Raw genomic sequence first — 23,631 nt, forward strand, 5'->3', positions numbered from 1 at the left:
GCCAGAAAACTTACTGTAGATTTTATATTTATGTTATTTACTGGCAACAGTTTTCAGTCTTTACCTTCTACAGTAAGTTCCTGGCAACCAGCTGCATAATTACAGCAATTTTTTAAATAAAACAAAACATGTCATGACCTCTTTAAGATGAACTAGTATAATAATATCAATGTGTATTTGTATTTGTTTGTAAGTTATATCAAACATACAACGAATGAAAAGTTAAAATCTGCTTTTATTTATAAATTCTCTTTAATTTAAAAATACAAATATTAGAAAACGGCGTCAATGTTTTCAAAACAGTTAAGACGAGTACAGCAGATTACTTTAGAGATCATTTTTACCAGAATCAAATCTCTTTCATCTGTAAAGTGCATCAAAGTGAAAGAACTCAACATATTCACATGAAATCATTTGCTTTGGGATCTAGTTTTATAAATTATTACATTATTATTGCGTTTCACCTCACTGTTTTCTATCAAACTGTGATGTGCCGTCAATTTGACTGAGTTAGTCCAGCAAAGAGAGACTGTGCTGTCTCACCACGCTTCAATCATTTACTGTCGTCTCTTTGACTATGGCAGCTCAATCAGTTTAAAATTAAATAAAGGTCTTAATATAGAGCTAACAATCTAAGATGGCAAGAAAAACACATATTGAAGAAAGGTTGTTGTCAGACATCAGATGTGCGCTGTTACCCGTATAGATTACACATAAGTGTTCAGAGGTAGAGTCTCCATAGTCTGAACATGAATGAGAATCAATGGTAGGTGAAAAACATAACACGTGAATGAATGGAGAAGAAGGTGGACGTTCTGCTCAAGATCCAGTGAACTGTCCAGTCCGAGCAGAATGGATGAATATTTAGTGTCATTTTGAAAGGAGTTTCAGTTCACAGTCTTACAAAAACCTTGGCATCAACCAAAGGAAGTAACCATGCCCATACAACCGCTCCTTAGAAACAATCAAATATTATCTCCACATGGGTTGGGAGGTAGTTCTGGAAGCTTTAGGGCCGGGTGTTTTGTTAACGGGGCTCTTGGTGCTCTTGGCTTTGGCTGCACTGATGATAGCGGTGCGGATGGTTTTCGGGGTCGTAGCAGCAGTCGGGCTATGTGACGCGTTAGGAGAGTTGGTGGCCAGCCGTTTAGCCACCCGCAACTGTGAGCCTCTTACAAACTGCTCGCGGCTTTTGTTTTTGTCCTGGTTTACTTTATCTAAAGAGTTACATTTTTGTTTGACGTCAGACTGGACGTTCACCTTCTGTCTCACTCCAGACGTCTGGACGAGAGTGAGGCGTCCGGATAGCTGCGAGCGCACAGCGGTAGAAGGTACAGATGAAGGACGTGCAACGGGACCGTCGGCAGGAGTCGGCTCAGATTTTGTGCGCCCCTTTGTAATGCTGCTACTGTTGGAGACTCGTCTTTTCGTCTGTCCTCGCGTTGGCGTCTTTGCCAGACGGGAATCCTCCTTAACTTGCGGCGAGCTAGCACCATTCCTCTCTTCAGCCTCCCGCTCTTTCTTCCATTTGGAACAGTGATTGGTTGCCGGCCGTGCCGTGGGCGGTGAAAGGCTCTCGTATGAGCGTAAGCCCCTCACCAGTGTATGACACTCCAGCATCTCTCCAACTCGAGGATAAACATGCTCACTTTCTGGGTTTTTTGGACTAGTTTCATCTGGACAGGAGGAGCTCAAACAAGTCTTTCCAACCAGGCTACAGTCGGTTTCGGCTTGTGTCCGTGGCACAATTTCCGACTGAACCGCTTTGCCATTTGCACAATAATCCTGCTTCTCAGAGGCAACGGTCACTATCTGTGTCAGCCTTTCAGAAGTGTCCTGAACCAGTTTCTCAACTTTCCAAACTTTGTTAGTGGATATTCCTGTGAGCGTCGAGACATTCACAACCCCCTGCTGATGTGTCACGATAGTGGTTTCTGCTAACACAACAAAAGCACCATCATCACTGGGGACTGTCCTCGCATTCAACCTACGGTTGCTTTTCACGGTGTACTGTGTGGCCATTGGACCTCGATGAAGTCCACATACGAAACCTGTGCTTAAACTCTCACCTTCTACACTTTCTTTTTTCAACCTCAGTTCGGTTTCAACAGCGTTAGCGTCATCGTTCTGTACCATTAGTCTTGAGTCTTGACTGAATCCTTGTCTGTCCTCAGAATTCGGAGACTTTATTTTTCTCTCATCTGATGCAGGGATGTAATGCGAGTGTCTTCTCAGGCTACGTTGGCCCCCTGAGTAACTTAAACTTCTCTTTAGAGCCCACTCCAGGTCGTCCGATTCCCGCTCTGCTTCCAGTCCGGTGCACAAGGCCAGAGAGCGACGCTTTTCAGCGCCCTCACGCTCACGTGCCAGACGACGCTGCTCCTGCAGCTCTCGCTCTCTATTCTCCTGGGAGCAAAAATATATGTTACAAACATATTAAGTTACATTAACAATTAACAATAAAAACAGTTTTCAAGTCAGATTTAAACATGAAATACAACTATTGACAATGATATTGCATGCAACAAAGAATAAAGTATTATTTTGGTCATTATGTTCATTCGACATTCTATGTGGCAAAATCTTTTCTCTCTCATCTCTAGGTTGTGATATAAACTACTTTATATTGTTTCTGTGACCTCCTGATGAAATGGACATCAGTGTTGTATATTAATTCACCTGCACAGCTCTCTGAAAGCGCTGACAGAAGCAGTGGATGATATGACAGGCCTCCTCAAGTTTAAAGGAGTTTTCATCTTCACATAAAAACTCCATCAGTGCTTTACTGGCCTTCTGTAAGATCTCCAGCTCATCCTGAGCTTCCTGAAGCTTCACGTCTGCCACCTGAACAAAGAGGAGTTTAGACACACAACTTGAACATCAGCATGTGTGAATCTCAACACTGATGTGGACAAACCTCTAGAAAAGATCGGGTCTGCTCCTCAATCTCGGCATCTGATTGAGCTCGGATTCGGAGTTCTGTGATTCGAGTCTGTAGTCGTGATAAATCCTCTTCCACAGAATCTTCTGATAATCTAACATAGGACATCATATGAATACAGAGGGATTGTTCTTCTTTATATGATGATCCGTTCAATATTACATAGTACACTGCAAAAAATGACTTTCTTACTTAGTATTTTTGTCTTGTTTTCAGTGAAAATATCTAAAAATTCTTAAATCAAGATGTATTTTCTTGATGAGCAAAATGACCTAAGAAAATAAGTCTAGTTTTTAGACCAAAAATCTAAACTTTAAGTAAATTAGTGCTTAAAACAAGCAAAAAAATCTGCCAATGGAATAAGAAAATTTTTCTTGAAATAAGTTTTCTTTTTTCATAAAAAATTAATTCAAGACATTTTTTCTGTATGCTTGTTTTAAGCACTAATTTACTAAAGTTTCGATTTTTTTTGTCTAAAAACTAGACTTATTTTCTTAGGTCATTTTGCTCATCAAGAAAATACATCTTAATTTAAGAATTTTTAGATATTTTTACTGAAAACAAGACAAAAATACTAAGTAAGAAAGTTGTTTTTTGCAGTGCATGATCATCTTATCAAATTATATTTTATCATCATGGATCATACCTCATGCAAAATGAAAAGGCAATAAATAGCATTACAACAAATACACTTTTATCATTTGTGACAACAGTCATTTGTGTTATTGTGGTAATAAAATTATTTCACAATACAAAAAATGCAAATGGTTTTAAATCAAGCTTAATTTCTCATGCGAGATGTAATGCATCATTCCTTAATATTTTGGGATAAAAAATGACCCTGATAGGACCTGTAAGAGGTCTCATTAGATCTCAGATCATCTTACCTTAATGCTGAACTGATGCGAGTCAAGCGGCTGGGAAACATCAGCAGATCTTTATTTTTCTTCACGGCCTCCTGTGGTTTAAAATCATCACACATTAATGTGAATCATTTATCTGTATTCTGTCCCAATGCACATTTAAACTTTTACCCAAACAGCTGTATATTAGGGCTGTCAAAAGATTAATTGAGATTAATCGCATACAAAATAATAGATTTTTTTCATAATTTATTTATGTGCACTGTGTGTAATTATTATATATATATATATATATATATATATATATATATATATATATATATATATATATATATATAAATACACACACATTAATGTTTGTATTTTTAGAAACATTTACATGTATATTTATATATATTTTGATTATATTGATTATATTTTCTTAAATTCATACATGTATGGGTTTATTTATGTATACACATAATATATACACAGTAAACACACACACACACACGCACGCACGGACACACACACACACACACACACACACACACACACACACACACACACATATATATATATTTTATGCAAACACAAACTTTTATTTTGTATGTTATTAATCGCGATTACTTCATTTACCAAAATTTAAAGAATGACCCTGAACATAAACTAGCAATATAGTGCTAGCAATAAAGTATAGTCAATAAACTCTATCAACTAGGGCTGTCAAAAGATTATATATATAATCTATATAATTATGTAATTATATAATTATATATATATATATATATATATATATATATATATATATATATATATATATATATATATATATATATATATATATATATATATATATATATATATATATATATATATATATATATATAATGTAATTACACACAGTGCAAACACATAAATTATGCAAAAAACTTTTATTTTGTATGTGATTAATCGCAGTTAATCCTTTGACAGCCCTACTTTATTTATTTGAAAAGCATGACCCTGAACATAAACTAGCAATATGGTGACCATTCTCAAGAAGTGCAATGCGTTTCTCTGATTTCCACAGCCAAAGCATGGTCAATAAAATCTATTAACTAGGGCTGTCAAAAGATTAATTGCGATTAATCACAAACAAAATAAAGGTTTGTGTTTGCATAATATGTGTGTGTGTGTGTACTGTGTGTATATATTATGTATATATAAATACACACATATATGTATGAATTTATAATTTTTATAATATAAAATATATCAAAATATATATAAATATACATGTAAATGTTTCTTAAATACAAACATTTATATATATATATATATATATATATATATATATATATATATATATATATATATATATATATATATTAATCGCAAATAATCTTTTGACAGCCCTAATATTAACTAATGTTTGACATTGATCTTAGTCTTATGCATACTGGTTTGTCAATAAAAGCAGAAAGTATACAGTAAATACAAATAAATGTGTGTTAAAACATATGCTGAAAAAACCCACAAAATCCTTTACAGTGTAAATAATGAAAGTGAAAGTGATGCCATGTGATTTTTAAGGCACTTACCATGGCAACAAAATGAAGGAGGTTCATGCCTGGTTTGTTGGCCTTTGTGTCTGCCAGTTTGAGTAAAGAGGAAATCCTGAATCCGGCAGCATTCCCGGCATAACCTCCCTAAACACACCAGAGAGGTCAGACTGACTCCTACAAGAATCATGCTTGATTCAAGCGTATAAACGGTGAACACTTACAGCATTCATATAGTTTCCAGCCTTGAGCACCAAGCGCAGGATATAATGAAGCTCAGGGCAGCTCAGCAGCTCTGCATGAAGAAGACCAAACCAACATCAATCACATCATCATGAGGTTTCACTTATTACATCAAGTATCAGATCTGAAACTACAGGACCTCGTGCACAGATCTGTTGCAGCGTTTGTTCATGGCTCACATGTAAAATTGATTTAAGAGGAGAGCTGAAGGATTCTACACTTTGAAAGGTCCAAACAAATGAGTGTTTACCTCGAGCCGCCTCTCCCAGACATCTGGCCGCCACACAGATGGAGGACACCGCAGGGTCAAACTCCTGCTGGAGGATCATGACATCCAAACGCATACGAAAGCTGAAGGGGTCACATCATGATGATGATAAAGAGAGGAACGGCAGCCAGATAAACATCATGAAACATTTATGTTAGAGAAAAGATCTGACAGGATGGTAAAGGTTAAGAAATAAATAAGTGAGTGTTTGGTCAACAATTTTTACCTTGGTAACTCCACCAGTGAGAGTATGAAGAGATCTGATTCTGGCAGTAAACTACGATCACCACTGAACTTCTTCAGTCTGGTCTCCTGGACAAAATCAAAGTAGATTTTTACATTTAGTATTGTGTAAAAATCGACTTTAAACATGTTGATATCTGACTGATAGCTCTGGTGTTTTCCTGGTTGTATAAGTCAAAAGAGCCCAAACCAAGTCTGTAGGATTTTCAATGATTTTTATCTGTCTAGTTGCTTAAAGAAATAATATCTAGAAGATTTGAGGTGTCATGCACAAATGATAAGAGATGATGCACCAAAGTTTATTACAAACACACATTCACATCTGAAACATACCTCTAGAGTAGGGTGTTTGTGTTATTGTGTGTAAACAGTGAATGTCAGAGATGACTTCATACCTCATCTTTATCAGGAAGAAGTTTGCAGAGCTCTGAGAGTTTCTCTGCTCCGTAACGCTGGCCGACTCCTCGCCTCACATCTTCTACAATCTCATTGGCAGCACTTCAACAAAAGGGAACAGTCTGTGAAAATCACTTTCTACATCATAACAAATCTGATCCAACAGAGTTCAAAACATGGCTTTACAATAGCTCATGTTCAAGTCAAATAAACATCTATAACGTACTTATAATTTTAAATAAAGCTTACTGGAAGATCTGTGTATTTTAATATGTGTATATTCTGGTGTAATGCTTTCTGTTGCAAGCCCATCACTGTGAGGCGGCGTATACACCAAACGCATTTAAACGTGGCTAAAAACGGCAGGCGGATACCGTCTGTAGGTGCTTGCCATAGACATTTCTCAATGTCAGGAAGGATCCTCAGAAGCCAAAATTTCGAGCATGCCACTTCTGTTCTATTGTCGAGAATCCTTGGAATTTTAACCAAGGACTGAGTCCTTCATTCGAGAAATATCCCATACACAGGAAATGATGCATATGTGTAGCCTTCGCGCTCTGAAATCACCCACAATCCTATGTTCGCAGTGCTGAAAGCACACCTTCTCACTGAAATAATTACACAATGACGTGTACTTGCTAGCCTGTTCCATTTACGTGTTCTCCAAATGCTAAAGAGGAGCCTTGCCTAGCCTCTGAAGGAAGTGACTTGTAAGGACCAGTCCTGCCATGGAAGTATCCTTGACATTGAGAAACAGCTTTAGGGCTCTATCTTACACCCGGCGCAATACGCAACGCAAGTGTCTTTTGCTAGTTTCCAACCTGCGCATTTATCATTTTCACGTTTAGCGCCAAGTTGTTTAAATAGCAAATGCATGCCCACTTTTGCACCCATGGGCAAAATTTGCATTCCTGGTCGAAAGTCTAAAGTCAGTGGCGCAAAATGTTTTTTGTTATTTAAAGAGCGCATTAGTAATATGCGCCTATAAACGGGACGACAACGCAGGTTTGCTTATCACATACATGAATGCGCAACAGCACAAAAACGCTTTTAATTATGAAAGATTAAAGGATTGAATGTAAAAGATTATTATTGAGTCTCTTAGACATAAATGAGATGTTAGAAGACGCAAAGAGCTGCTTCACCTGTAGCCTGGTAAGTAAATAAATGCTTTGCTTTAAACAAATGCATCTATTTTAAATGTTTTTTTTAAATGCTACCTCACAGATTTATTGTATATGATGAGTCTGTACATGTGGATATGGTGAGATGAGAAAACATTTTAAGTAATGCTTAAAAAAAACTGACGCTGTCCAAGTGCTGAAACGCGCAGAGAGCTGTTTGTAAATTCTTTATCTCCTGTTTGTTACAAATAAAGTATTTTTAGAGTACAAACCTTTTCTTACATAGTTGTAAATAATTTTTTGATGAAATTGGATAGCCATAAATTTAAAGCAACACTGTAAACCCGGATTAGTTCTACTAACTCAAAAAATTTGAGGCAAATGATTGCCTCTATTTTTCTAAGTTTGCCAACTTAAAAGTTTTGAGTACTGAAAACTTCAATTCAAATCAAAAAAATGTATTTATCTAAACTTAGATAAAGTCTTATTTAAATTAAATTATATAATTTATGTAACTTAAATAGTAGTAGTTGTTTTACGTAAATATTTTTTGGCAACTGATTGCTTTGTTTTTCTTAAGTTTCCTTTACTCAAATATCTACATTTTACAACTTAACAGAACACTGTAAAACCTCACAAGTTCAGAGTACTCAAAATATTCAAGTTTTGTTCACAAATCACAGAAACATATCTTGTGACTCATGAAAATTTGATACCAGTGAAAGTGTGTTGAGACTGAGCTCAGTGCTGACTTCCACATAGGTATTGTTTATATGATAAAGCAACACATTATTGACCTAAAGCCTAAGCACAGGCACTACACTTCTGAACAATGTAAGCACAAAACTAAAAAAATAACAAACTTTTCTAAATCTCCAAGATAAATAAATGTTTAACACTACTGAGTCTTTTTATTTACTAAAAAACACATAAATATCACTTAATTTCAAAAAATGCTCTCGTTTTGCGGGCTCATGCAAAGCATGCTGGGAGCTGAACCGCCTCAACCAATGGTGTTGATTTAACTTTAAAATGAAGTAAATTTGCAGTGACAGACTCTTTCTTAGCTTACCTGGCAAATTGAACTCATCACAACCACCAAAAGTTTGTAATTATTTGCATCCAAGAGCAAATTCATCCGTTTAAAACACGTCTGAGTGCCCTTTCAATGATGATGTCACTTTTTGGTAAAAACCGCCACTAGAGGGCTTTTGACTTAAAATATTTAATTATGGTTGAATCTTTTCAAGTTCCCTAAACTCTTTACCTTTGGTGTAGTTGTAAAAACTCAAAAAAAGATTTACTGTTAACTTAAATCTATGATAGATGTAGAATGAACTCAAAAATAAAACTTTTTGGCACATTTTGAGTACCAGGTACTTTCTATTTAAAGTTAGTTTTACTGTTTGGTTTTACAGTGAATTAAAAGCCTGCTTTTTTACTTCCATGACTAAAAGAAAACAGGGTTTAAAGGTTTTAATAAAAAATAACAATTTCAAACAAGTGAAAAACAACACAATTATTTAACATTAATCTTAAACTGGGGATCTTCTTCCTCTGCTTAGTTTTTCAGTTTACAAAGTCCGTCATCTAAATAGGGATTAGACACAGCGCCAGCGCAACTGGCTTTTAAAGGGGATTAGAGCTGAGACTCTCATTGGTTTATTGCACGTTACGCCTTTATACTCCCATTACTCATTAAAAAAAAGGACCAACCCTTTTCGACCGTGCGCTTGGCGCACAAACCATTTTTCCCCTCGTTAAATTAGCAAAAGTGGATTCGGACACGCCCATTTAGACGTTGTGCTGTGCGCTTTAGACAATGCACTTAGATCCTTAAAATAGGGCCCATAGACGGACTTGGCCAATTGGAGATGACAAATCAGTGCGGCTGCCATCTTGGATGGGTCCCCAATGCGCCCCTTCTGCATTTATTTCTACTGAGGAAGGTGTATCCCAAACTACAACTATCATAACTCCTCAAATTTTTTCCAGATTTTCACACGGTTTGGTTACACATAAGTAACGTTAGTTATGATGACATAATATTATCTCTTTCACCCCCCGCGTTTTTAAAAAAAGTTGCCAGCCAGCGCCAGCGTTTTTCATGATTTTCACCAAAGTTTAATGCCTTTAAATATATAAACATACAATATACCAAATGAAAGAACAGACCCTCTGCTTTCATACCGTTTCATCCTACCTTCAGTGGTTCTTTTGTAATCAGCTTTTGAATATGGGTAGGTTTCTGCAAAAACACCACATTTTGAGCAAAAAGCAGAGATAATTCCATTTTTGTGACAGACTTTTCATAGAGATCCCATTCAGAGCGATCTTTAAAACAGACACGGACATGCAGCAGCTTGCCATAGGGCAATACTTCCGGGTTTAAAAAGTTGCGGAAGGGCGCCACCTGGTGGATTATAGCGGTATTGCGGAAAGACGGAAAATCTCGTCATTGGCGGGGAAGCGTTTTCTCTTAATTGACGAGATATCTTGAGTATCTTACGGCATAGAACCTACGCACGACTATAAATCGGGCTTAAGTGGACAAAACCTGCCAACTCCTGGTGTTTTTGAAACAATTAAAATCACAAGTTTTGTTTACACAACAATAATGTCGTAAAAACATAAACCCCTTGCGTTTTTGAAAAACTACACATGAAAATGCTGTCAAAAACATTCACGTTTACACAGATCTGCAAAAAAGACTAAACGCACCGTATTGTGTGTGCTAGGCCAATAGATGGCGATGTTACCTTGTAAGGAAACAACCTGGACTATAAAACACAAAAACTAGCAAACTTTGTTGGTAAAAAAGCATTAATGCATTTTGTATTTTGAGTAACACAAACCACAGTCCTGTAGGCCACCAGTCCTGTAGTTTGTATGATCAGGCCACAATAATGCCATTGTCAGTCACTTAAACAAGTTTTCTGTTATTGGTTGAAAGCATTGTTCTGTAAAGAGCCTCTGAATGTATTTGCTTTTTGAAATTGATAACAAAACAGCCACAACGAAGGTAAATGAACATTAGGAAAGAATAGAATCTTAAGGTGTCTAAAAGGGTTTTTACTATTGGTTTAGACAGAAGATACTGACATCTGATCCTGTACCACACTAATTTATCTTTGCCTTTCATGAGCTGTAATTATAAATGTTAGAGTATTAGAGTTCAACATGAAATAATTAAAGGTACAGGGACTTGAAGAACAAAGTCCTGTTTTGACCACAGTGGATTATAATTCACACCCCACCGCCCACACTTCAAAAGTCTGCGCTTATATAAGCTTACAGCAAATAAAAAAGTGTTTAGACAAACGTGGGGATTTCAGTGTAATTCCTTCACATGTTCTGACAGATTTCAGATGTCTCATTAAGAGAGCTTTTCAAACTGAAATGAGACCAAGAGTATCCACATGTGTATACAGGACACAAGTTTAGACATGACAACATAGACTTTCCTTTAAAACAACAAAAACCATTGCATTCAAAGAGACTCACGGACCATTAATGATTTATGACTTCCTGTCTAATCTGCTGAATAAATAACACTGAATAGGATAACACTTCTTTAAAATGGTCTGATTCAAAAAAGGCACATTTACAGCAAAACTTTGACAAGTTTTTATAGAGATTTAGCAGGTGTGACCTTTGACTTCTTTCATTGACCATTAAATCCAGCTGTTCTGATTGGAGAACATCATCGTAACCCTTGTCGTCAGGTCACTTTTCATTCACACATTCATTCTTCGTCTGAGGTCTAAAATAAACAACCTGCTGCTGCTGTCGCCCGTCTGAAGTGTTAAAGTCTCTCTCTATAAACCTTCAGTTCCTGTTTCTAACAAATGGGACCAAATCACAGCCCTTCCTGAATATCCTGAAACATCAACTTTACTGCCGCTAAACCAGTGTTTGTTTAACAGTTCATAAAGATCTCTATAGAGCAGATATAATGTATCACTGTTAATCCATTCATTTAACAACAGAGATGTACACTATTGTGGAAATTAACACAATTACACAATTATAATTACATAATGCACAAATTTGTGAAAACAGAAATATAAGGTGTCTCAATTATACGAAAGTATGATAGAAAAGTGTGCGTACGTTTGTTTCCACACAAGACTTATTAATATGGACACAAGCAGTGACTACGATCAAATCTCACGTCAGGTTTCACTTCCTGTACGCAAGTTTTCTGAGTAAGCGAGACGATGTATGTTTTACCCGTTTGATATCCTATCTAAAAAAGGAATAATGTGCAAAAGTTAGAAATAGTGTTTTCATTTAGTTTAATAAACAGAAAATAAGACTTGCTCAAAGTTTTCCACAAAAAAAAAATCCTTTTACTACAGTAAAACTTATAGTAATTACTACAGTGAGCGCTATAAAGCTTTACTAACTTTCAACAGCCTAAACCAGTGGTTCTCAAACAGGGGGGTCGCGAGAAGGTGCCAGGGGGGCCCCAGTTTAACAAAATTTTATAAAATACATTATCATGAATTCTGTGTAATTAAACCTAAAAAAATAAGGCTACAAACCAACAGCACCACTATGTATAATTTAATGTTTTGTTTAATTAAATTGTTATGTTTCAGAACAGTTTTTTTGTCATACATTTTTTTTTGGGGGGGGGCGGGCGCGAAGGAATGCACCGTATACAAGGGGGGGCGCACGCTGAAAAAGTTTGAGAACCACTGGCCTAAACCGCTGTCCAAGTACAGAAAGAAATGAGACAGCATTTAATTTACACACAGCTCCCGTGCATGCAAGAGAGAGAGAAATTACAAGAATCCTTTTATTTTGCTATTCAAGCTATTTTGTTTGAACTTGAAAGGTCAAAGTTCAGTATCCATGGAGACGTTCCTCTGCATGGCCGGGTTATGTTTCTTCATGTAGTAAACTCTAGGGTTGAGGCTTTATTTATATGGGCAACATATTTAAATTACGAAAGGTATCATCCACCACATTTATCAACGTATGATCATTCGTACCATCAGATTGGCGGCATACAAATGTTTTATGAATCACACGTGAGCCCTGACGTAAGATGATATCTGCGTACGGATCTTTGCTTGTTTCTACATTAGATTGATAAATGAGGCCAATTATGATTTGACATTGAAAGATGACCGTCTATTACTTCATTTAACTGGCAAAGACAGCCCAAATTTTAATCTTAACAGAAGTTGAAGTTAAAATATACCCATAAGATTGGGATAAGATCAAAAATCTTGACCAGCCCAAGATTGATATCACAACACTGATTATGTAAGATATATTTATGACAGGAGATGAGCTGCCAGTATAAAGAAGGCAGAGCAGACGGTTGTGTCTAGAATAAGGGTGTCATGCTTCGACTTTAAATCGAAATCGATTGAAATAAAGTCACAATCTAGAACTTCGAATTAAAAAAAGGAATCGTCGATGCTACCACGCCCCCATGTCACGTCCGGTTGGCTTGCCAAGTGGGAAAAAAACACACGTGTTGAGTGCTGTGAGTCAACCTCCTCTAACTTCGCTAGCCACAGCCAGTTAAAAGATAACATGGCAGATGAAGGAGACACCACATGAACTGCTCTTTACATGGGAAACAAACAACAACAAGCGCCTCCCGCCTTCAACTGAACTGAACTTCAATCAGAACAGAGCACACACGCGTGCACAGCAGAACGGCGTCTGTGCCAGGACCGGCCGTTTCTCTGAACTGAGATCCATTTAAGTTTCACAACAACTTATTTCAGGTGCTTAAGAGTTATGAAAACAGCATTTAAACATGACTTATTGGGGTATAGTCTTACAATCTCGTCTGACGGTAATAAAAGCGCTTTTTAAGGTGCAGAGTACTGACAGGAATGTTCATCTGACAGGAAGTTTGGTTTTATCAGGTATGTGCGTGTACCATATTTTTCCACTGGCAGCACGACTAACATGGCAGGGCATCTCCGGGTTCAAGGTCAGATATTATATTTCATAAAAGTCTAGTCTAAAAATGACATAGCATTTTTTTGTGCTTAAAAAAAGTAAAAATTGAGAATCGAATCGTGACTTTAGAATGGAAAATGTAATCTAATCAAGGATTTGGAGAATCGTGACACCCCTACTCTAGAAGGAATAAAGCAACTGCCGAAAATCTTGTGAAATCTCGCCGGATGAATGCTGTTTTTATCCTAATCCTACCCCCAAACCCAACATCTCGCTGGAGTGTTTCTGATGCATAAATTACCATTTCAGATTATTTTAAAGGACTGGTCACTTTTCTGGATTGTTTTTACAACAGTTGACACTTTTTCACTTTTAACACGCCTGGATCACAGCTGCGTGTGTCACTGTCATCAATTCCAGCCTTGTTTTCATTACAAGATTAAGTCACATTAAATATGAGTACTACATTTAATCCAGTATAATATTCCAGTTTAACAAGTCATTTAGGCATTGCAATACAGGTTTGTGCAGTTCTGTTAATGCTTATTGTGATAGTGTTGTCCCATATGATTTTTTTACTTATCAAAAAGGTTGGGAAACACCGGTTTATGTCACAACAAGTCAACAAGTGGAACATTTTGATAAATGGAAACAAAAATTTAAAGCAACAAACAAAAATCCTTGATTTTCCATGACTTGGATAAACAATATATAAAATTCCTTGACTTTCAATGTATGCAAAATACCTGTAAAAATTCAATGATATTCCAGAAATTCCCTGACCTGTGGAAACCTTGTGAACTTTTAATTTGTTGTTTAGTTCAATGTAAGTTTTGTATCTAATTTATTTATTTCACTTGCTTGTCCCTTTAAGTCTCTTTAATCTCAATCTGTAGTAAAATCTGACCCCATTACTTGTGTAACTCAACCGATAAATCTGATCGTTATGAACCAATGACAAATGAGATTACATGTTTGGAAATTATATTGACCAATAATGAAAAGAAAAACTTACATTTTCAATTGCCGTAGAAATATTCCAACATTCATGCTGCGTTTTGAGTCAAGCAGCGTAACCTTCAAAGAGAAACAAGTATTAAGTCATGAATATAAACTTTGTTTGCAGAAAATGTACCATACATTTTTAACATTTAAAACTAGTTTTGCTTACAACAGATGCAATGACTTGAAAAAAACATTGTAATCTAGCTTTTCAACACATCCCAGCAAGCAATAGTCATCTTGAACCATAGACCACCCAATATTATCCGGTTATGAGTAACCCACTTCTAGCCAAAATAAACTTTAATTTGGTTATATGTCGTTTTTGTCTAAATAACTCATGAGATGTCTGAAGTCAACAGTGATTACAAGCTGTTTGCTTTTTTTATTTAATTATTATTATTATTTTTGGCTATGATTAGAAGTATATTCAATTTCCACTGACAGAAATTTTGACAGAAAATTGACACAAATCTTAGCTTAGATGTCTGGGCTGTGTTTGGTTGGCTATTAGATGCAAAATTGCTTGCTGGGTATCAACAAGTCACTACACTGAAAGACCTTTGAAAGTGCTTAACTATCTTTCAGTGATGTTTTCAAGAAGCAGTTGGGACCTAATGGTCACAGAGTAACTCGAACATTCGCGGGTTTGAGTTTCGCAGCCGACAGGTTGTGACTGCTCCCCGGGCACTGCAATGATAGCTGCCCACTGCCCCGGGTGTGTGTGTGTGTTGGTGTGTGTTGGGGGTAACATGCAGAAGTCACATTTCAAATCACTTTTTCTCTTTCAAATCCAAAAATTCTTTACTGAAGCACTGGCAGCATTTCATTATTGTGGTAACTATTTTACATTCATGCTTACTTTGTCAATGTTAGTTTCATGCAGAGACCCGCAGTGCATCAAACTTCGTCGAAAGCTGTTGACCCTTTCCGGTTTGCTGTCTGCTTTCTGGGCAAACAGCTCATCCAGAGAGTTCAAGTCTATGGAGAAGTCCTCATCGTCATCCAGTGATCCGCTCCACACGCTCCTGCGCCCCTCCACACGCTCCCGTGGGATACGCTCCCAGTTCAGATTACGAAGTCTGTTTTTACGAGCGGAGTCACTGCGGGTCATAGCGCTGACCAAAGCAGGAGGAGGTGGAGGAGGGGGTGGAGGGGGGATTAGGGGGGGTGGCGGGACTGGGACAGCTGCCATGACTCTCACTACCTGTTCCTGTGCGCCAGAATGATGAAGGTATGTTCCATGTAAAGGCCAAGAGTTTGAAACGATGTGGATAACTAAGACAGATAAAAGTTCAGGAGGTGGACGATGTCCAATCGCATGTGTTCCTCACTTTGATGCTGTTGTTATGTTCCTGGTGTTTATCTGTAGTGGAGGAACAAATCCATTAGACTGTTGTAGAACACAACCCATCAAGCCATTTCTAAAATTTTATTTAAAACTCAAATCCAGAGCAATCTCGACCCTCTAATATAGATTGAATGTTTGTTATCTAGAACTACTGCTTACAACATCGCGTAAGAAGATGACATCATGGTATTCAAGCCCACTTGCGTGTTTTAAGCACACATCTCTGATCAACAATGAGGTTGTTTACAGCCGTCACACAACTAAAAGTGAGCCTGTGGGGTTTAGTCAGGCACCTGGTAACTCTTGTGTCTCAATTAACACAAGGGTGTCTGTAATGACTATGAGCTTCATCTCTTTATCTGCCAGTCCTCACGGTTTAACCCGAGGGTTGGAGGGGATGCGAGTCCTCCACATTTCCTACTATCACATCTGCTCTTGCTGCACTTCAGTTAATGGATATGAATGAAGACACAGGACAAAGAGAGAGAAAATCTGAGCAAAACCATCAAACACACTGTGACTGGAAACAATGAACGTACTACTTACATTATTTTATGAGTAAACAACATTAAGCCAAAAAGGAAAAAAGTGTAAAGTTTTAGGGAATAATAAACCATTTTACACAACACTGTATATTTTATTCTTTACTTTGCACATTGTTGTTGAGCATATGGCTTTTTCAAAAACTGATATCAGTATATAGAACCAATTGGTGTGACCAATATGATATATCCGTATACAGCGCAATTTAATGAAAGCATATACAAGATTGATGGAATTAAATAACGCGCATTGTCTTACATGGTACTATAAATAACCAGAAAAAAACTGCAATCTCTTTATAACAAGAACAATTTCAGTAGATTTAATCATAAAGAGCTAATAAAGATAGCTCCATGTCACGCGTTTTTGAAACTGAATGAAGAGGCGTTGAGATGCGCTACAAACGCGACGCATCGTACGCATGTGACGGGTACAGTAAGGCGCTTCTTTATATTCTCCACAAATCCACCTGAGCGCGCTATATAAGCAAACATCTGATACATCTGCACAAAACAAAACATTTAAAAGCTGAGACTAAATTAATGGGAACGTATAAACGACCGACCAACGGCTTTTGAGCAACTTTCAATAAGATATTTCCTTAAGAGTGAGTGCAAGGAGTTTAAATTTTTGTAAATTTGTAGACATTTAAAGTTTTGTCCTTTTACATGGACAGAAATAAACAATTATACATTAACTATATTGCTTATAGTGGACCAGCTAATATATCCAAAAAAATCAAACAACCCTGAGTTTGAGAATGTCAGTAAAGCATGCAATGAGCGCGATGTGTAAGTTAAAACTGCCCGATACATTTCAAACAAGGCAAAATAAACCGACAAATGCCTTAAATAACGAGAAATACAATGATAAAAAACACATACTACGCAGCAGTCGATGAAAATATTACAAGTCTGTCTGTACAGTACCGCGCAAACAGTGCATAAAAAAACTGATACTTACACTTTGTTTCGTATAATTATAGAAGTAATCCTACTTAAAAAGAAATGAGGTTTCAACGTAATGACAAACATCCACTACACGCAGAAAGTAAACTCACAGTAAACTCTGCTACAGGACCAACTTATACACACACAGCCGAAAACCCCAAAACTCACTACACTTTTTAGAGCGCTCGCGCCACACGCGCATGCGCAGAACACAGACACATCGTGCTCGCTTGGGTTTCCCCCTAGAGAATTTACCAAACTACAAGATAAAAAGCTGTGCTCATAACTAATAAATATTTAACCTTACTTGTTTACCCTACTGATACAAACAAAAATATGTCGATTTCACAAACGATTTATGACGTAGTGCTTAAGATGTTATATTTTGTATATATTATTAATTTGAAGATCACTGATATCAAAACAGCTTCACTCTCGCTTAAAAATAACCTGAGATTGGTTGAGATATAAAAGATCAGTTCTCATTTATATAATATAGTCTCTGATGTTCTTGTCAGTTTGTTATCAAACTAAAGACCGGTCTCTGTAATCTTTCATGCATCATGCAGGACTTTGATCACTTTTGGTGATGAGAACTCAAGATGAAGTAAGCTGAGCATCATATGGGGAAAACACAGCAGGTTTGGAGATTTAGCCAAATCCCGAAAAACAGAAAAACAGAATCCCCCAAACCAGAATCTATCAGGTGAATGTACAGGCGTTAAGTCTCACTCTTTAAACATTATACTCAGAGGTGTATAGTGTTTAATAGGTTATGCCCTTCAATCTATTAATACTGTGATTAATAACTGATTTATAAGAACAATCTTTCATCTGAAAATATTGCTAACAGTTTAATACATTTTTATTTATAATTCATAGAAATGACAGAAATAGCAGACTGATAAACAGATGTTAAAGTATTAATTCAACACAAATCAGATGTGCAAAAACAGAAAATGCAATATATTATACAATTATTTTACATGCATGACTGATAAACCGCTGATTTCTGGAGCAGATCTTAAAATCTTCACTGCTGTTTTTCTGTGTAATATATGTCTTGGGCGTGCCATCTGAATTTTTTACAAACAAGTCTTTTTTGTTGTACTTGATAAATAGCCCATTTTATTTTATCTCTCTTTATTACATTCTAAATATCATAAGAGCTCATTTCCAGTCACTGTATTGAACAGACACCTACATGAAACAATAACTCATCAACAGCGTACAGAGAGTACACAGTTGAAACAAATGTGGAACGGCACTTTTGATCCGTGAAGAAGCCGTTCAAAACATGTTGACTTGAGTTGTTTGAAGATTAATCGAGTCGTACTGTATGCATAGACACACCTGCATTTGATCACAGACAGAGACTCTTGGACTTTAATGGGACCCAGGTGGCCCCAGAGCCGGCGTTCATGCAAAAAGAAGACAAAGAAGGAACAAGAATGAGCTTATACAATTGAACAGGTGATTAAAGGAGAGACAGTGGAGGAATACGGAGAAGAATATGCTGAGATTTTCTGAGAGGAAACTTGGAGAAATTCACAAAAAATGGAGGCCGGGCTATTGATCAAATTAATCAAACAGAAATGATGTCAGAGACGGGCAAAGTCAGCCATTCCTTAAAGTTGATCTGCCCTTTTATACTCCACTGTCTGAATACTCTTCTTGGAAGCTGATAAAGAAAGAGTTCCTATTCTCTTTTCTATTGTGAGGGTTTTGTATTTCACTTTTCCCACATTATAATCTACTGCACTGTGAAAACCCATTGTAAGACTTCTGATGAGTTTATTGCTGAAACAAGTATGTGCTTGTTCCCAAAAGTGAAACAGCAAATGCTATATATAGACCAAGGATTAATTGATGACGGGCTGTTGAATTATAAGAAAATAATGCACACCCAAGGTGGTAATGTGGCACTATGTGAAGCGGAGTTACACTGCGGGTCTGCATTATTTTCAAATAATTTAAAGGACCAGAGTTAATTATTCCTATACCACGGTTACCAAAAACATTTCTCTGCTGGTTATTTTAAGACATTTGACAGGTCAGGTGTGCGCTTATCAAAAAATAATGCCAGTGTAACATTTCCCAACCAATCAGAATAAAGCATTTAACAGACCCCTGGTATAAATGAAAATATATTATTAAGTGTAATCCTTAAACAGGATCTATAGTATAGTGTAAATGATTGTGGAAATTCATTGTGGATCATTGCTGTGCACATCTGTTAAATGATCTTTTGCACTCATTGTTTAAGGCCATGTTTGTTAGATTTGTATTGTAATTACTTTTTAATTACACCTATCAAAGCAGGTAAAGACTTGTAAAACTAGATGTGTGCAGGTTAAGACAACACTTACTGTATCCATGTAACGTTTAGATCATTGTAAATGGTTATTAGTTTGTTTGGTGGTTACTGGTGTGTTCTGGGTGATCTCTATGAAGTTTCTTCTCAAGGTTTTTTTTGGTAGGATGTTGTTTTGGGGTGTTCATACTGGCTTTTCATACTGGTTTATCTTATGATGTAATGTTGTCTTTACAGTGAGACTCAGTGGACAGTAAAGATTAGTAAGACTAGCAATTATTTTGCTTCATGTGTGGCAGGAGTTATCACACAGTTAATATTAAAGACGTCACTGCATCATAAAGGAAGTCTTTTAATGTGTCTAACAAAGCACGGTCTACACACAAAGAGACCCAACTAAATGTATGCGATGTATACAGCAGGGACCGGGGGGACCTTTGAAAGGTGATGATGTATATGGAAAGTAATTGAACAAAAGCTGTGTCCTTCCTAACCTCAAACAAAACACACTTTCTATCTTTAAACTATCTCTACTATTTAAATCTATATATTTACTTATTATTACAATTTTAGTAATATACAAATTATCATTCACATCATTAAATTATTTATCTTTCAGAATATTTTTTATTATATTTAGTAAACAGAGTCCTGCATTTGATTAATTTATATTACTAACATAAATTTGTACATAGTGAATTGTACAATACATAAAATTATTACAGAAAAGCAACAATAAAACCCAATCATAACATAACGGGGTAAAAGCAAAATGTACAAAAACATATGAATATTTGGTCATACAAAGTAATACGAATTAGATGAGATTACTCTAAAAAAATATTGGGTTGTTTTTAACCCAGGGCTGGGTAACTATTGAACAGAACACATTTCTGGGTTAAAAATTACCAAAATAATGGGTTGTTTTAACCCAACTGCTGGGTTGTTTCAACATGGTTAAAGGCATGTATTTTGACAAGACGCATGATGCACATAGGTTCACATTATGCACGAACACATATTTTGAATTGCTGCCCCTTGGAATAGAAGTCACCGGCTGCCACTCTATGTAATATTGTTTTTATTAAATTAAATAAATTTGTATTAAATTTGTTAATATTACTTTAACATTTACGACTTTACATTCAGTTCTTGACACGTCTTTCATATTATTAAATTTCTTCTCTGTCTTTCAGGAGTTTGGACTGCTATATTACGCATCGAGCTGCTGCCCATACAAACAAAATGACAAATAACCCAAACAAAACAAGTTCCTAATTTTAGAGCTGGGAAAGAGTGTACGTGATTTGTGTGGTGTAAACCCTTTTACTCTTGTTTACACACTGGCTGTTTGTTCATTCATTCATTCATGCGTCCCCTCTGCCTCATTCATATCAACCTCATTACCCCCCTCTCCAACCTCTGCCATGCCAACTGATGATGTCATCCTCATGAGATGCCTGGTCAAGCAGGATATTTTTGGGAAGGGGGGTCTTGCGTGGCATTGAAGGTCCAGTAGATCAGTGCTCTCATCAGAAAGCACGTCCCTCCTAGCTCCACACAAACTCTTAAGAGTTTTTTTCCTCACCCAACTCTGTTTAAAACTGAATGGGGGACGTGCTGAGTCTGGGAGGCGTATTAGAGGGATTAAACCCTCCATTCTTCCACAACTTCCCCTGCATCCACGGTCCTCAGAGCATGAGGGTTTACCCCGGACATCTTTTCTTTTTTTAATAATAAACTATTGCATAACAATGCAGCCTACCTATCAGTGATGGCTCATGACTTCTTTCCCAAGCAAAACTCGTCAAAACATCATCATGTGTGTGGCTCGTGCATCCTGTGTCATGTATTGTACGTGCCTGCTACAGATGCTTAATAAGGGTTTATGATAAAAGAGATGCTCAGATATTTGCTTAATCTCATATGTAATCAGAGTTTACTGTTAAGTTAGTGTCTTGCGAGACGTGAGCGTCTCTTATCATAAACCCTAAACACGTGTGCAGCAGGCACGTATCTGACATAACATGCGATGCACATAGGTTCAGATAACGCACCGAACACATATTTTGACATGACGCATATAGGTTCACATGACCCACTGAACACATATTTTGACATGACGCATGATGCAAATAGGTTCACATGATGCACTAAACACATATTTTGACATGACACATGATGCACATAGGTTCACATGATGCATCAAACACATATTTTGACATGACGCGTGAAGCACAAAATTGCCCATAGGTTCACATGACGCAGAGAACACAATTTGACATGAAGCATGATGCACACAAGTTCACATGACGCACCGAACACATATTTTGACATGATGCACAAAGGTTCACATGACACACCGAACAAATATTTTGACATGACGCATGATGCAAATAGGTTCACATGATGCACTAAACACATATTTTGACATGACACATGATGCACATAGGTTCACATGATGCATCAAACACATATTTTGACATGACGCATGAAGCACAAAATTGCCCATAGGTTCACATGACGCAGGGAACACAATTTGACATGAAGCATGATGCACACAAGTTCACATGACGCACCGAACACATATTTTGACATGATGCACAAAGGTTCACATGACACACCGAACACATATTTTGACATGATGCATTAATAAATAGGTTCACATGACGCACCGAACACATATTTTGACATGACGTATGATGCACATAGGTTCACATGACGCACCGAACACATATGTTGACATGAAGCATGATGCCACTAGGTTTACATGACGCATTGAACACATATTTTGACATGACGCATTATGCAAATAGGTTGACATGACGCACCGAACTCATATTTTGACATGACGCATGATGCACCTCGGTTCACATGACACACCAAACACATATTTTGACTTGACGCATAATGCACATAGGTTCACATGACGCACCAAACAACTATTTTGACATGACGCATTATGAAAATAGGTTCACATAACGCACCAAACACATATTTTGACTTGACGCATGATGCACATAGGTTCACATGACGCACCGAACACATATTTTGACATGACGCATGATGCACATATATTCATATGACGCACCGAACACATATTTTTACATGACGCATTATGCAAATAGGTTCACATGATGCACCAAACACATATTTTGACATCATGCATGATGCACGTAGGTTCACATGACGCACCGAACACATATTTTGACATGACGCATGATGCACATAGGTTCACATGATGCAGCCAACACAAATTTTGACATGACGCACATAGGTTCACATGACACACCGAACACATATTTTGACATGACACATTATGCAAATAGGTTCACATGACGCACCAAACACATATTTTGACATGACACATGATGCACATAGGTTCATATGACGCACCGAAAACATATTTTGACATGACGCATGGTGCACGTAGGTTGACATGACGCACCAAACACATATTTTGACATGACGCATTATGCAAATAGGTTGACATGACGCACCGAACTCATATTTTGACATGACGCATGATGCACGTAGGTTCACATGACGCACCAAACACATATTTTGACTTGACGCATGATGCACATAGGTTCACATGACGCACCAAACACATATTTTGACATGACGCATTATGAAAATAGGTTCACATAACGCACCAAACACATATTTTGACATGACGCATGATGCACGTAGGTTCACATGACGCACCGAACACATATTTTGACATGACGCATGATGCACATATATTCATATGACGCACCGAACACATATTTTTACATGACGCATTATGCAAATAGGTTCACATGATGCACCGAAAACATATTTTGACATCATGCATGATGCACGTAGGTTCACATGACGCACCGAACACATATTTTGACATGACGCATGATGCACATAGGTTCACATGATGCAGCCAACACAAATTTCGACATGACG

At 37.0% G+C, this 23,631-nt stretch overlaps 1 protein-coding gene across 1 annotated transcript; it reads right to left on the reverse strand.

Annotated features, from left to right (window-relative positions):
- Positions 1–235: 235 nt before the first annotated feature.
- fhdc2 (FH2 domain containing 2) lies at positions 236–17,562 on the reverse strand. Its single transcript, XM_065249219.2, has 12 exons — positions 17,392–17,562; positions 15,397–15,900; positions 14,548–14,609; positions 6,477–6,579; positions 6,065–6,150; positions 5,821–5,921; positions 5,552–5,622; positions 5,367–5,474; positions 3,829–3,899; positions 2,918–3,035; positions 2,680–2,844; positions 236–2,406 (listed from the first exon to the last, which is right to left on the reverse strand). Exons 2-12 carry the CDS (start codon positions 15,727–15,729, stop codon positions 973–975), a joined length of 2,652 nt encoding a protein of 883 aa, XP_065105291.2. The 5' UTR covers positions 15,730–15,900; positions 17,392–17,562; the 3' UTR covers positions 236–972.
- Positions 17,563–23,631: the final 6,069 nt, after the last annotated feature.

Source organism: Paramisgurnus dabryanus, chromosome 16 (genome assembly GCF_030506205.2).
Source record: "Paramisgurnus dabryanus chromosome 16, PD_genome_1.1, whole genome shotgun sequence".
Lineage (NCBI taxonomy): Eukaryota > Metazoa > Chordata > Actinopteri > Cypriniformes > Cobitidae > Paramisgurnus > Paramisgurnus dabryanus.